Below are 15,918 nucleotides of genomic sequence, written 5' to 3' on the forward strand. Positions count from 1 at the left end.
TATATATATATATATATATATATATATATATATATATCTGTTCTACAGTGTCTCGTTAGGTTTGATGAATAACTGGCTCTAAATTAGGTACAGTGATGTAAACTGAGTCGTGCGCTCAGGCTGCACTGCACACTTCAAGCTAAACAATGTCAGCATAAAATGATGCTGCTGTGTCCTTGATTATGTCACATCATGCTAAGTGCCAAGGCATGTGAGTGTCTGCGTCTGGAGGAGTTTGTGTGTTTGCGTTGCGTAACTAGGTCGACATCAGATATCACATTATTATTCAGAGCCACAAATACCAAAATTAAGCACTTCACTGACCTTTCCAAAAGCATGCTGTTACTGGCCTGTGGCTCTTTTTGTACCATGGGCTCTTTAAATCTCTCCAGTGCCTCCAGTCTCAGACCGAAACAGGATTATTTTTAAGGCGTGTTTTTAAAGATCATTTTGACCAGCATGGTTTTAACTCAATCATACCAGCTGATGGAGGTTGTTTATGGTCTAATATCTCCTGTTGTAGCTTACTGGACCATTTCTCGGCCATGGAAACCCATTCCATGAAGCTCTCTACGCTGTTCTTGAGCTGATCTGAAGGCCACATGAAGTTTGGAGGTCTGTAGTGATTGACTGCAGAAAGTCGGTGACCTCTGTGCTCTATGCCCCTCAGCATCCGCTGACCGCTCTGAAATTTTACGTGGCCGACCACTTCGTGGCTGAGCTGCTGTCGTTCCCAATCGTTTCCACTTTGTTATAATCCCACTGACAGTTGACTGTGGAATATTTAGTAGTGAGGAAATTTCACGACTGGACTTGCTGCACAGGTGGCGTCCGATCACGGTACCACGCTGGAATTCACTGAGCTCCTGAGAGCGACCCATTCTTTCACTAATGTCTGTAGAAGCAGTCTGCAGGCCTAGGGGCTCGGCTTTATACACCTGTGGCCATGGAAGTGACTGGAACACCTGAATTCAGTGATGTGGATGGGCGAGTGAATACCTCTGGAAATATAGTGTATGTGGCTTTTTATTGAGGTGACTTATTGACTAATATCTGCTATTGTTGTGATGGGGTTGTATATTGAGATTGTCTTTGGACTGATATCTCCATTTCATGTGTGGTATTTACTGTGGTTGAAGTTATTTGATGCTAGGTTGAAATGTGACAGCATGGTCATGCAATGCACAAATGCCTTAATGTAGATCTGTGCTTTAAAGTTTAGCCCCTAGAAGAGGCGCTTTGTTTGTCTTTCCTTTTGTTTAGCACTGGCTCAGGTATGTAGCCCCTCTCCTCTCTGCAGTCAGAGAGGTATTAGGTATAAATCACAGTGCCGTCCCCTTTAGATCTCATCCTTTTATTGCTCCTGTTGTAATATACAGCCTCAGCCAAAGCTCTTATCACTGCGCGGCTTCGCTGCAGTCAGACACCTGCACAAACGCTGCACTGAAAATACTTCACTCCCACACAACGGGAACACAGGTCTGTCAGTGCAAGAGATGCTGTATCTCCTCCAGACAAATTACTTAATCACCAATGAGCAAAGGCACTACCTCTTCACAGAGGTGGAGTGTCTTGTGATGTGTCAGTTTCTTTAATCAGTAAATCTATCAACTGTTATTTGATGGATCATATCAGTGGCTCATATGAACATTATCGAGGGCTTTTTGAATGTAACAGTAGAAGCCATATCGCCCCCTACGCTTCCTGTAGTGTGTTAGAACCTGTCAGAAGGACTGTGTGGGTCATGTAATCATTATAGAGCTTTTTAAAAAAGCAAAGCATTTTTTTCATAATTGTCGTCATCGGCTTTGTTGTCTCATCACTGCAGCCCTGATCCATTTTTGCTCCTTTCCCTGCTGGCCTGATCCCAAGTGTGACGGCCAGACTGTCTCCTTTCATCCGGAACATTTGAATCATTTGCATGATCTGAATGGCTTCCTTTTGCTCCATCTCAGACAGAATGCATTAGTAAATGTTAAACCTGTCACCCTGAGCTGCTTAGTGCGTGTGCTAATGTCAGTGAGCTCCCCCGACAGATGAATCCAGTTATTGCTCTGTAATTATTATTCTGTGAGAAGAAAGTCTGAGGTTGGTGGTGCTGCCCTCTCCAGGCTTTGGCTTGGCTCGGTGCTGACCACGTCTGGCTTGTAAACAGCTTGTCCACTCCCATGCTAAAAAGCATTTAGCTTATGGCCCTTTGCCACAGTGAAGATGAATTAGAGCCTCTATTTTCAGTATGATTTATGTGCTGAGGGCTGAGGGTGGTGGAGGTGATGCAGAGTGGAGAAGAAGCAGCATTGTTATCAGAGAAATGCCCTGTAGAGTTGGATGAATAGACGTTTAATGTAAGGCAATAGATACGTCTCGCCGTTTCTATAACATCAGTAATATCAGCCATGGTTATTGATAGTGTAGTGACTCACTACTGGCTGATGCTGGCCTCTAGACGCTCGTGAGACCAGAGGGATGATGGGAAATGCATACCCTCCAGACTTAAATGTGGTTTATGTTGCTGATCATTAAATAAAAGCATGTGGTGTGTGTTTATTGTGTTCTGTGTTGGTGGATGTGGGCTGCTAGTGTTTTGTGTAGGGCTGTCCACTGTCAGGGTGAAGCCTGTGGCTGGCGGTGACCTCCGCCGCGAGTTCAGTGCTCTCTACGTGCTTTTCTGCACTGGTTTTTGACCCATTGAGGTAAAAAATTCTCCTTTAAGGGTTCTTCTCATAACATGATATTCATGTTTCATATCATAATGCTCGGTTATTTTCATCCCTACTTTCCAAAACTGCTGCAGCAACTTCAGCAGCAGTAAACTCCCTGCACGGCATTTCACATGTGTCTCCAGTGTGGACTGAATGAAGAATGAAGGGTTTCCGGCGTGACGGTCAGTCCTTAATGATTTCACACAGAATGTAGACAAACACAGGAATCCACCAGCTCCACACGGTGAGAGGCAGATGGTGTGTATCTCAGCCCCTCTTCACAGCCTCATAACTCTGGATGTGAGTCACGTATGATAAGATAAGATGGAATGGAAATGGTGACTCTACAGATTCTGGAAATCTGTAACTATAACTGGACACAGTTATAGAAACAGACAATTTGACGCACAGGTGAGGGTGACAGTGACAGCCTAGAACCTTTTTTTTCTGAGTGCAGAAAAAACCCGAGCATTATTTCCTTTTCTTTTATTCACCATGAAGCGGTGCTTCCAGGTGGGTTGAGAGACCAAAGAGCAGAAACGTTTAACATTCAGTGATCGGCTGCAAATTCCCAGGCCATTCAGAGAGACCTTAGTAACATGAATGTACGGTGTAGCATGGGGAGAACATGAGGCTGTGTGTCAGTGAATGAAGGATTTAGTAGAAGGAGAGCAGAAATAGTAGCACGATGGTGCTTTGTCTTCAGCACAGAGATAAGACTGTGTCTGAACGCAGCAGAGGAGCAAAGCTCCGTCTGCATCAGTGACCATCCGTCAGCTCAGCGCAGGCTGACGAGACGCAGGGACAAATCTGATGAGCAGAGGGTCAATGCAGCTACACAGATAAACAAGCTTTCCACCGCAAAAACAAAGACAGACTTCAAAGAAGAGCTTCTCCAGTTTCTCCTTCGCATGGTTGGTGTCTTTAGCTTTAGCACTGGAGCTACAAGATACAGTAAAGTACATAACAAGCAATTAAAGCACAAATTAAAGCACAGTTGTGCTCACTGTGTGGAGTTCGGCGTCTCTATTGTCTCTCTAGTCTTGATTATGTGGTTTCTGACACTGTCTGATCTGTTATCTATAAACATGGACTAACATACATCACTCGAAAATAGCAACCACCTGGAAGACTGAATCTGTATAGATAACAATATGTTATGCTAATTATGCTTATTATACCAGTATGCTATTATGCTAAATGGTGGGGGATAAGCTTCCAGGTATACACTTTTAAAAAAACATTTTAAAAGCATTATGTGATTTAAGTAATACGCAAATCTTTTGTTTTTATATATTTCTTATACTTACCATACAGTATAACAAAAGAAGATCACTCAGCTTTTTTCTCTATCACTGTTAAACTACACTCTTCAAAAAAGATGGTTCTTCAAGGGTTCTTTGGTAAATGCAATAGTTCTATATAGAACAATTTCTTGCTTAAGTGGTTTATGGATGGAGGATGTGTTATATATGGTACATGACTGACATCGTAACAATATCAGAACTGTCTCTGGTGCTGTATAGAACCATTTCAAAAAGGTTGTGTATAGAACCGTATACAACATATTCTCCATCAGTCTGAAGAGCGATTTCACCACCCAAAGAATCATTTAAACCTGAAATGATTGTATAAAACTAAATAGAAACTGTGTATATAACCTAATTCTATATAAATCTAAACAGAACCATTGCCTTTGCTATAGAACCACCTCTTTTAAGAGTGTACCTGTCTGCACTCTGTGAATAACATCATTTTTTTTAAGGTAAAAAAAAACCTCGCAATAGATGAGAGCAGCACATTTCTATAATACCCCGCTCCTTTTTGGGTGAAAGCAGCTCCTCTAATTTGACTAGCGGTAAATGCAAATTCTGAGATCTGTGACAATTTAATATCATGAAATCATAAATCACGGCTGATTTATAGCTGACATTGACATTTACGGCATTTGGCTGACGCTCTTATCCAGAGCGACTTACAATTTGATCAGTTTACACAAGAAGGTGAAGGTGGTGTTGGGAGTCTTGCCCAAGGACCCTTATTGGTATAGAGTAGGGTGCTGCCCTGGTGAGGAATGGAACCTCAGTCTACAGTGTAGAAGGCAGAGGTGTTACCCACTACACTAACCAACCACCACCCACTACACCAACCAACCACTAGCTCTTATAGATCCTGCAGCCAGTCAGACAAACAATGACGTCATGTCACTGTCGATCGATGATCCATGTCATTATACAGAAAAAATGAAAGAAACGGGCTGATGAGTGTCCTTTGAGTCTGTGTCCAAGAGAGTAAACGAACAACCCTGTCGAGTGTCTGGAGGCGTCATGTGATTCAGTTTCCTGTAGTTTTATTGTCATGGCATTAATGCAGCATTTAGAAAACAATTTGAATTTGTATTATGACAATAATCATGGCATGAAGGCAAATGATGCTGTTTTATTTGGTACCTCAGTTTCAACAAACCAGGGGAAAAGCCAGCTGCAGCTATTAGTTCAGAATCAGGATCAGGATCAGAATCTAAACTAAAACGGGATTTTCTAGGCATTTCACTGTGTTTTGTGTATGTGCTGCGCTTTTAGTACCACATCTACATTCATTACATTACATTATGGCATTTGGCTGACGCTCTTATCCAGAGCGACTTACAATTTGATCATTTTACACAATTGGCCTGACTGCATGTCTTTGGACTGTGGGAGGAAACCGGAGAACCCGGAGGAAACCCACGCAGACACGGGGGAGAACATGCAGACTCCACACAGAGAGGACCCCGGTCGGGGAACCGAACCCAGGCCCTCCCTGCTGCGAGGCGACAGCGCCACCCACCACGCCACCACGCCGCCCGTTTTACCAACCAAACCTACCCTCAGAGATCAGCATGATGCACGGATCAGTTAGAAGTTCCAAGGGCAGAATTAACAGATGACATGCCCAAGTTTCATGATCCAAAGGTTTAAATCACCATCAAACATCAGCCTAAATGCAGATTTTTTTCTGAAAAAGCAAGAAATTCTTTTTTCCCCAAAATGTTTTGGACAATTAAATCATTCAGATGTAAATTCAGAGTGGCCTGATGCAAAATGCACCATTGTAGAGGAACGAATTGAGTCGATCATTCACAGCTGTGGTGACAGGAACCATTGTCTTTTTATTGTCCGTAAAAGCCACTCAGAAAGCTATGACATGACATGGTTATGAAAACACTCCCTGAGACATATTATTATATTTTTGTGAAAAAGGTTTGGCCTAAAATTGACATGTTTTAAAATACCTCCATGGCAGAGGGTGATGCAGGTAACTGTAAGGCCAAATAGTACTCACAGAATTTGGGGGAGGGGGGGGGGGGGTTATCACTATTAACTATCATCAACACTGTTGTTCTAGATAGGAAATAAAATGTCTATCTGCATCGTAGACATCACGACCCCTGGTTCCCATCACCACCACTGTAATGAAATCGATGGCAGAGCGCCCACCCCCCGACAATGACGGCCACGAGAGCCGGCAGGAAGGCGGGGCCGCGAGTGTGTCACTACTTGACATTGACTTTTCACATTATAACAGCTGATTTTAACACCACTAACTTACTTGTGATGGAGTGTTTGCCGTAGAAGTGTACATATTGATCGGCTGAGTCCCACAGCGGACAGCCTGAAGCCACAGACCTCTTCTCCGCTCTTGGGGCAGTAAAGAAAATCAGAAACTGTTTTTTACACTGTTAGACACACGCGGCAGCTTTTAGGCTTGGTGGTATTAGTATCTCACATTTTCTGCTGGCACCACTGAACTGGTAGAAAGTTGAATTGCCACTCTACCATCTTCCGGGTTTCTCGGTTGCTAGCTGGCACTCCCAAGCAAGTCCAAAATTAAAGGATTGAGGAAAATCATAGTTAATAGTTGCTTCCATTCATTGAGGACTCACTCGCTGGTGCCAGGAAGGCCAGACTCATAAACCAGCTCACTAAGCGCTCTGACTAGTTTGTTTGGCATAGTCGTTCGGACAACAGGGAAGTGACGTATGCCGTCTCTCATTCATGGAAATTTTGTGCCAGGTCTACAGTCTGGAACGCAGAGCTGAAAAAGGGAAAATATGATCAATGATTGCCACCTAAGCGATTTAAAGCTGGTAGATGTGAAGGCATATCGATGCTGGAGGCTCCTGAGAACAGGCTGCTGTTTGTGCATGTTTCTAATTTTCTGTAAGTGAGGTCGTTATTTATGTTTTGCATGTGCGGTTGTCATGTTTCTCATCCGTGTGCGTGTGACCGAGTGTAGCTGCAGGCCGTGCTGGATTAATGGTGATCTGACTGGAGCTGCATTTCCAGCTCCAGCTGAGCTGATCAGGAAAAGCTGAGTGGATGCTCTGTGTGACTGTAGGCCCGAAAACAACCATGCGCTGAATTCTCCTCCGCAAGAAAATAGATCATGTAGTTACACGTTAGGAAGTGCAAAACAAACTCACAATAGTAGCAGAACGGATATTTTTATTTTAGGAAATATAATCAGAAGAATCTCTATGTTAGTAAAAACCCAGTAAAGCTACAGTAAGAATCATTGCTTTTTCTTTACAGCCTGTTTAACGCTGGTTGCAGGTATCAAACAAACATGTACTATATAAGGCTCTCATGTCCCCTAAGAACTAATGGTATATATATATATATATATATATATATATATATATATATATATTGTTCTGATAGGAAGATTTCTGCTTAAATTTGTGACATTTCACCGCAATTTAGTTAGACTGTCTAATTACTTACTATCGTTTTACCCCCAAATAATTACACAAACTTTAAAGTTTATACTTCACACTTACCCAAAATCTAAAACCTGTCAGGTGTCACTGTAATTTAATACACACACACACACACACACACACACACACACACACACACACACACACACACACACACACACATTTTCTAAGCCGCTTCTCCCTCAGGGTCGCAGGGGTGCTGGAGCCTATCCCAGCGGTCATTGGGTGGCAGGCAGGTGTAATTTAATATGAATCAGTGATCAATTTGCCAAGTAACAGATGTACAGACAGTTTTTTGGTACAGGAGTTAACATGAAATTCACTAAATTATATTGAACTGAACACTGAACTCATGAAACCAGTCTGAGACTCATCGTGCTGAAAGTAGCCTTGAGTAGATGGTAAATTGTGGCCATGAAGAGACGCACAGGGACAGTAACGACACTCAAACAGGCTGTGGCGTTCAAGCAATGGTTAATGGGCATTAATGAGGGCAAAGTGTGCTGATGTAGCAAATCCACTTCTCAGATGCTTTTCTGCTCAGCACAGTTGTACAGAGTGGTCATCTGTACTGTAGCCTTTCTGTTAGCTGAACCAGTCTGGCCATTCTCCGCCAACCTCTCTCACCAGAAAAGCCTTTCTGTCCGCAGACCTGCTGCTCACTGGGTGTTTTTTTCTGTAGCGCTCTGTTCTGAGCACCTCTACAGACCCTATATGTGAAATTCCCAGCAGATGAGCAGTTAAAGAAATACCCAAACCAAATCTGGCACCAACAATTATGCCAAGCTCAGAATCACTGAGACCACATGTTTCTTCAGTCTGATGGTCTGATGGTAGATGTGAAAATGACCTGAAGCTGGTGCCTGAATCTGCCTGATTTTATATGCTGCACAATTGATTAGATCATTGAATGAATCAGCAGCTGTGCAGGCGTTCCTAATAAAGTGCTCAGTGAGTGTAAATACATAAATAGACAGTCACAGTAAAATAAACGAACACACGTCCTCCCAAAACACTGCAGCTGCCACTCAGGATGCCATCGTAGAAGGACTAATATACTTAGACTGGGAACCCACCATGATGTTGGCCGAAATGATTTTCTAGTACTTCGGAGTTTGTACCTCACACTCACCTGGTTCATAGAAACAGTGTAACCAAAACAATTAGATCTTCTGTGAAGAGAACACTGCAAGCAGATGGAGAGAAGCTGCAGTTCAGTGTTCTCTGTAAACAGAGCTGTAACGCTCTCTAGCTCTGAAGTCTCTAAGAAAGAGAAACAGCAAAGCTGAAGGTGTTTGTGCTGATGTGATTAGACAGCTGGGATTTACACCATCCCCCTCGAAAACAACGCTCTTGAAACCGCACTGCTTTCATCATTTGGACAAACACTGCAAGGCAAACCTTTAGAACACCTCGTCTTGTAGTGACATTTCCTCAGTAATCTCAGTTTGGTTGTTTTTCAAAAACCCTGTAATGGTTGAACATAAGGGAACGTGCCTGAAGACTGCTGGGATAGGCTCCAGCACCCCCCCCGCGACCCTGACGGAGAAGCGGCTTAGAAAATGGATGGATGGATGAATGGATATATATATATATATATACATTGCTCACAAAAAGTTCAGGATGCTTGGCTTTCGGGTGAAATTTATGAAAAACGTAAAAAGTTCAGGCTACAGTGATGTTACATCATGAAAGTCGGGCGTATCAGGAGAAGCGTGCGACGGTGATTTCCTCATCTCAGACAATTTACTGAAACAAAAGCCGCCAGCAGTGGTGGGTAAACCCCAATAAACAGTCTCAGTGTCTCAATAACTCGTCATGCGCCCTTGAGCATCAATTACACCGTGACAACGACGTCTCCTGCTGTTCACCAGTCGGCTTATTGTCTGCTGAGACACGGCTTCCCAATCTTCTTGAAGGGCGAACCTCAGGCCATTGAGGTTCTGGGGTCCAGAGTTATGAGCCTCTACACGGAGACTCAGCTGATCCCATAGGTTTTCTATCTGGAGAAAGTGCAGGCCGCTCCATTTGAGGTACCCCAGTCTTCAGCAGCCGTTCCCTAATGATGCGCCCTCGATGAGCTGGAGCATCGTCGTCCATGAAGATTAAATTAGGCCTGTGTTGTTTGTGCAGAGGCACAATGGGAGTTCTGTATTGACTAGACACACTGTAACCCCACCACCACCTTGCTGTTAAGCTCCTTGTTAGAGAGCAGCAAGTTGTGCAAAAAGTAGTGAAACATTGAACAGCTGGACATGTGCATTTTTTGTGCATATGTATATATATATATATATATATATATATATATATATATATATCTGTGTGTGTGTGTGTGTGTGTGTATATATATATATATATATATACAGTACTGTTCGAAAGTCTTAGGAATCCAAGACACATATTCAGAATCTATTTATTTGTGTTGTTTGTGTTTATTTGCTGAGAAAAGGGTTAATATTTGAATAAACAAAATTTATAGAATATTGTAAATAATAAACAGTGATGTTCTGGATGTTGGTGTGTGTGTTGACCCATCTCCAAGCCTCTCCTCCTCGAGGAAGTCCAGTATTATATGTAGTTAAAAAGCAGCTCCTGGTTTGACCAATCAGTGCTCAGTAAATTGAGCTCATGATGTAATTGATGATATTAACGAGTCTCTGTGGCGGCTGTGAAGGTGTCCAGGAAAAATATGGACCCAAAAATTCTTGTTACTTTTTATTGTTTTTCTGTTTATTTGAATTATGAATACGACTTTATTCTAATGTATATTGTGATGAACTCACTGGATGGTTAAAACCTTCACACAGTGCTGTATTTGCACATCCCCTTATGTGTTCCAACCACTTCCATGACCACAGGTGTGTAAAGCCGAGCCCCTCGGCCTGCAGACTGCTTCTACAGACATTAGTGAAAGAATGGGTCGCTCTCAGGAGCTCAGTGAATTCCAGCGTGGTGCCGTGATCGGACGCCACCTGTGCAGCAAGTCCAGTCGGGAAATTTCCTCACTACTAAATATTCCACAGTCCACTGTCAGTGGGATTATAACAAAGTGGAAGCGATTGGGAACGACAGCAGCTCAGCCACAAAGTGTTAGGCCACGTAAAATGACAGAGCGGTCAGCGGATGCTGAGGGGCATAGTGCGCAGAGGTCACCGACTTTCTGCAGAGTCAATCACTACAGACCTCCAAACTTCATGTGGCCTTCAGATCAGCTCAAGAACAGCGTAGAGAGCTTCATGGAATGGGTTTCCATGGCCGAGCAGCTGCATCCAAGCCTTACATCACCAAGCCCAGTGCAAAGTGTGGAATGCAGTGGTGTAAAGCGCCGCCACTGGACTGTAGAGCAGTGGAGACGTGTTCTCTGGAGTGACCAATCACGCTTCTCCGTCTGGAAATCCAATGGAAGAGTCTGGGTTTGACGGTTGCCAGGAGACGGTACTTGTCTGACTGCATTGTGCCGAGTGTAAAGTTTGGTGGAGGGGGGATCATGGTGTGGGGTTGTTTCTCAGGAGTTGGGCTCGGCCCCTTAGTTCCAGTGAAAGGAGCTCTTAAAGCTTCAGCACCAAGAGATTTTGGACAATTTCATGGTCCCAACTTGACTGGCCTGCACAGAGTCCTGACCTCAACCCAATAGAACACCTTTGGGATGAATTAGAGTGGAGACTGTGAGCCAGGCCTTCTCGTCCAACATCAGTGTCTGACCTCACAAATGCTCTTCTGGAAGAAAAAATTCCCATAAACACTCCTAACCCTTGTAGAAAGCCTTCCCAGAAGAACTGAAGCTTTTATAGCTGCAAAGGGTTTGCCGACATCATATTAAACCCTCAATTTAATGTGCGTGTGATGCCAGACAAGCAAATACTTTTGGAAATATATATATATATATATATATATAGGAAATATTGTTACGTGTGTGTGTGTATGTGTGTGTGTATATATATATATATATACATATATAGAAAACAACACTTTTATAAAAGTAGATGTAGACTAAATCTAGTTCAGTTACACTTTTATACATTAAACATATTTCAATATATTCCATCAATGTTACAGAAGAAGGAAAATGCGTAGTTCCTTTGAGGAATCTCCAAAACAGGCAGAACATTGCACTCATGGCTGCTGTGAAAAGAGAAATTAAGTGGATCAGTGAGTTCTAATGCAGCCTGAAGCATTTATCTCTTATACCTTTACTCTGACTTTCAAACTCAGCCGTGATGGATCAACAGAAAGGATCCGTGTGAAGGGAGGAGAAGTGATGAAGCATATCGCTGAAGGAGTGCGATCAGCTCAGTGAGATCAGCCTCCATTCACAGACACTCTCATTTTTATCAGGACAATGAAAACACCAGCTTTTATAATTCTTAGATTTCCTTTTTGTGAGTGCAGTCTAGAGTCTGACTTTAAAGCTCATCCCAAAGGTACTGGATGGAGCTCCATCACTCCAGAGAACGCAGTTACACTGCTTCACAGCTCAGTGCTGGAAGGCTTTATATCCCCTTAGCCCACGCTTGGGTCCAGAGCATTTCATTCTATTGGTCAGTGTTTTTGTGGTGGCAAAGCACTTAAACTCAAGTCAAATAAAACAGACGTTTCCTTTACTGCTTTAATCCCTTTATTTTCATAAAGAGATGAAGAATATTGTCTGCAGAGGATGAACTAATTCTAGAGGGGATACCAAATCTAGGCATCTACCTTCCATCACCAAAGGTCAGTTTACCTTTATTCAAGGTACAAACAATGTACATGTGACCCCAAAGGTACAGCAGTGGTTTTAAGGTCCAAATGTGAACCTTAAATACGTATTTCAAGGTGAAAAGTACATGTTTGTACCTTTATATAACGTAATGTTTTAAAACAGAACAATGAAATTAAAAAAAATGTAGATGAGTTGAGGTGTGAGGAACTAATACACACACACACACACACACACACACACACACACACACACACACACACACGCACACACACTCGGCACAGCTATGTTCCCTGAATAAAGGTACTGAGATGTACCCTTGAGGGTCCCACGCCAGTGACAGTTAGCACCATATTTTTCTGAGCGATTACACGCTGAATCCACGAAATCCATAGTTAAATGTTGGAATGGTCCCTCAAGTAAAGGTATTTGCCACAAGCTGTGTCAGTGGGTGAACGTAACGTAACCGCGTTGGCAGTTGTGACTATTTTTCTGCGTGTGCGTTTGGCAGGTGATCTTCACCCACGCTCCAGGAATTTATTATGCTCTATCTTCTACGACACTGTATGATTTTGAATATGGTCCAAAACCATTTCACCCCTCGGCCCTTCCGCTCAGCCCTAACCCTCCGTTTTGCATGGTCATGTCTATCATGAGTCTTGTTGAGATGTTGGGGTAAGGTGAAGGTTTAGGGCTGCATGATCCCTTATGAGAAAAAGGAAAAAAGAAAGACCAGCGAGACGGCCGTGCAGTCACAACTGTGAATATTAATTCATTAAAAATTATAATAACCATTGTATTATCTTCATTTCATTTCAATGTGTCCTTTTAGGCAAAACAAGCATTAAAGTCAAAGTGGAATCCAGTCCACTCCGTTGTTTTGTCTCATATTTTCTTTTTATTTTCCATCATTATGCAAATGGATGTCTTTGAAAAAAAAAGACTTTATGATGACTAACATTTGACAGTAAATGAAAATAAAAGTGGTCTCTGACTTGCACAGTACTATATGTCATTAATAGTTAGATTATGTAATTAATTACTTAGATGTGATTATTTAATGTCAATTAAATGACTTACATTATTTCAATAATATTTCTATTTTTAAAGTAAAAAACAAGGTTATGAGAAGGTTCTGAGTTGTGGGACTTTTATTGTTTATCAGGAAACCCAATATATAAAGATGAATCCTCTTTGCCCTCTTGCTTTTTCTGTCTATGTGTGATATTTAACTGGCCCAGAGGGCAGTTTACAGATAGCCTGCCCTCATTAAAACTGTCCCCTATCCCCCCCATTCGAATTTCGCTGAGCTCTGCCACTGGTTACCATAGCAATGGCATGCGTGTGAGCGCATGATAGAAGCAGGAGATTTGAGCCACAAGCACTGTGAGTGTGTGAGATGACACCAAAATAAATACAGACAAATGAACAATGAAAGGCAGATTTTTGTCAAATATGAGTTTCTACTGCGCAGTCAGACTCACTACTGTCCCATCAGACTCACTATTGTCCAGTCACACTCAGTACAGCTCCATCAGACTCACCACTGCCTCATCGAACTCACTATTGTCTAGTCAGACTCACTACTGCCTCATTACTCACTACTGTCCCATCAGACCCACGACTGTCCTGTCAGACTCACTGCAGCTCCATCAGACTCACTACAGCCCCATCAGACTCACTACTGCACAGCTAGACTCAACTCTGCCCCATTAGACTCACTACTCTCCAGTCAGATTCACTTCAGCTCCATCAGATTCACTACTGTCCCATCAGACTCACGACTGTCCTGTCAGACTCACTGCAGCTAGACTCAACTCTGCACCATCAGACTCACTGCAGCTCCATCAAACTCACTACAGCTCCATCAAACTCACTACAGCCCCATCAGACACACTACTGCCCCATTACTCACCACTGCCCCATCTGACTGACTACTGTTCAGTTAGACTCCATGCAGCTCCATCAGACTCGCTACATTTCAATACTTAGACTCATGTGAAGTTGTAAAATTCTTACATTAATTTTGTGATGAGATACAATGACGTTTGAACTGTTCTGTCCAATGTGTAAAGAAGCAGAGATTTGAGTGCAAGTGATGAATCAGCTTCAGTGCATGAAATCATTTGGCCTACGAGCACCTCATTTACATATCGTATACACAAAGCGTGTCCTAATTCATGCAGATGTTTCAGTAGGGAGCAAATAAACTAGGTAGCCTTCAGCAAATAAAGGTTCAGCATTCAGCGGTTTGTCAGAAAATGCTTGTAAATACTGACCAAGCGTTGAGTTAAAATTTAGTTACAACCCCTAGAAACACTAAAATGTGAAATAAACGAAAGATCTGACCACAGTGTAGTACGTCTTTCAGTGGAACGTGGAATATTTGCTCACATCAATGTGCATGGAAGATAAGAACACCCACAACTGTGCTGGACTGCCATGCAGGCACAAATTATTCAAATGAATGTTTTTTCCATTTTTATTATTGTTAGTATAGATGATGGTGGCATGGTGGTGCAGTGAGCCGCGCTGGTGCCTCACAGCAAAAATGGCCTTTCTGTGTGGAGTTTGCATGTTCTCCCCGTGTCTGGGTGGGTTTCCTCCCCCGGGTGCTCTGGTTTCCTTCCACTGTCCAGTGACATGCAGTCTGTGCTAAAGGCTCCATGATACAGTTCAGTTTCTTAACTAGAATCTAATGAGTGACCGTCCAAATAATAACGGCAGTTGCACTGACGCTCCATTGGTCCATGTTTCTGACAGAAGTTCTTCTTTTGCTTTTGTTCTCTCAGATTCCGGTCATGACGGGGGCCTTCATGGACTCCTCCCCCAACGATGACTACAGCACTGACCACTCGCTCTTCAACTCCTCCGCCAGTGTCCACACCGCTGCGATGGTGGCACACCACCAGCAGGAGGAGCAGCAGCCCATGTCCCGTGATGCTATCTGGCTGTGGATCGCCATTACCGCCACCATTGGCAATATTGTGGTGGTGGGCGTGGTCTATGCCTTCACGTTCTGAACTGGACGAACACTGGACAGGGACTGAGAGACCAGGTGGGCTAAAAGTGAGCCCAAAATCCTACAACAGGGTCGTCTTTCATGTAGCATATGTAGGCGAGCTTAATTCTTTCCTTCCGTTTTCTACATAGAACAGAGTATTTTTGATGCATCAGTCCTTCTGTTTGCTTCCTATAAGCTGATGAATGATGGACAGTGTGGCGTAGCGGAAAGTGGATGTTTGGTATCAATGAATATTTTGTATGAATCTTTGCCTTTAGTATCAATGTATGCAGTTTAAAGCTTTAAATGTATAGAGGACACAAAAATGTTTGAGATCCCTGTAGGCATCGTGTCTGTTTGAGGTAGCGAAAATTCCAATGCTGTTATCAGAAACATTAAAGTGACGTGCACCTTCTGGTTTGGTAATGACCGTTTCCTTTTCTGCACTGTTGAGTGGACAATCTGCCAATGTTGATACTTGATAGACTTTAAAAGTTCAGCCCAATTGAGCATTCCTAATCTTTAATTCAACCTGGCCCTCCCTGTTACTGTATCTACACCAGCCCATCCACTTTTTATTCCCTTTGAACACACTATACAATCATGTTCCCCGGGCCACAACAGACAATCCAGCTGCACTCAGCATGCGCAAGACATCGCTGTTTCACCTCAACCGCTTCATGCTTAATTCCAGTGCTTTGGGCTTGTTTTTTATTCACAGTCCTGTGTCCTGATCTGCGGGGTGTCCCTTTGT

General features: G+C 42.9%; 1 protein-coding gene across 1 annotated transcript in view; it reads left to right on the forward strand.

Moving 5' to 3' along the window:
- The window catches only part of LOC119261531 (uncharacterized protein C14orf132-like), a 44,873-nt gene extending 29,283 nt beyond the window's left edge, over window positions 1–15,590 (forward strand). Inside the window, exon 2 of the mRNA XM_017685801.2 lies at window positions 14,953–15,590. Within this exon, the coding sequence (XP_017541290.1) occupies window positions 14,953–15,183 (231 nt within the window). The 3' untranslated portion in view covers window positions 15,184–15,590. The remainder of the gene's footprint in view (window positions 1–14,952) is intronic.
- The last annotated feature ends 328 nt before the right edge of the window (window positions 15,591–15,918 follow it).

The sequence above is a fragment of the Pygocentrus nattereri genome, chromosome 4, assembly GCF_015220715.1.
Source record: "Pygocentrus nattereri isolate fPygNat1 chromosome 4, fPygNat1.pri, whole genome shotgun sequence".
In the NCBI taxonomy this organism is placed as follows: Eukaryota; Metazoa; Chordata; class Actinopteri; order Characiformes; family Serrasalmidae; genus Pygocentrus; species Pygocentrus nattereri.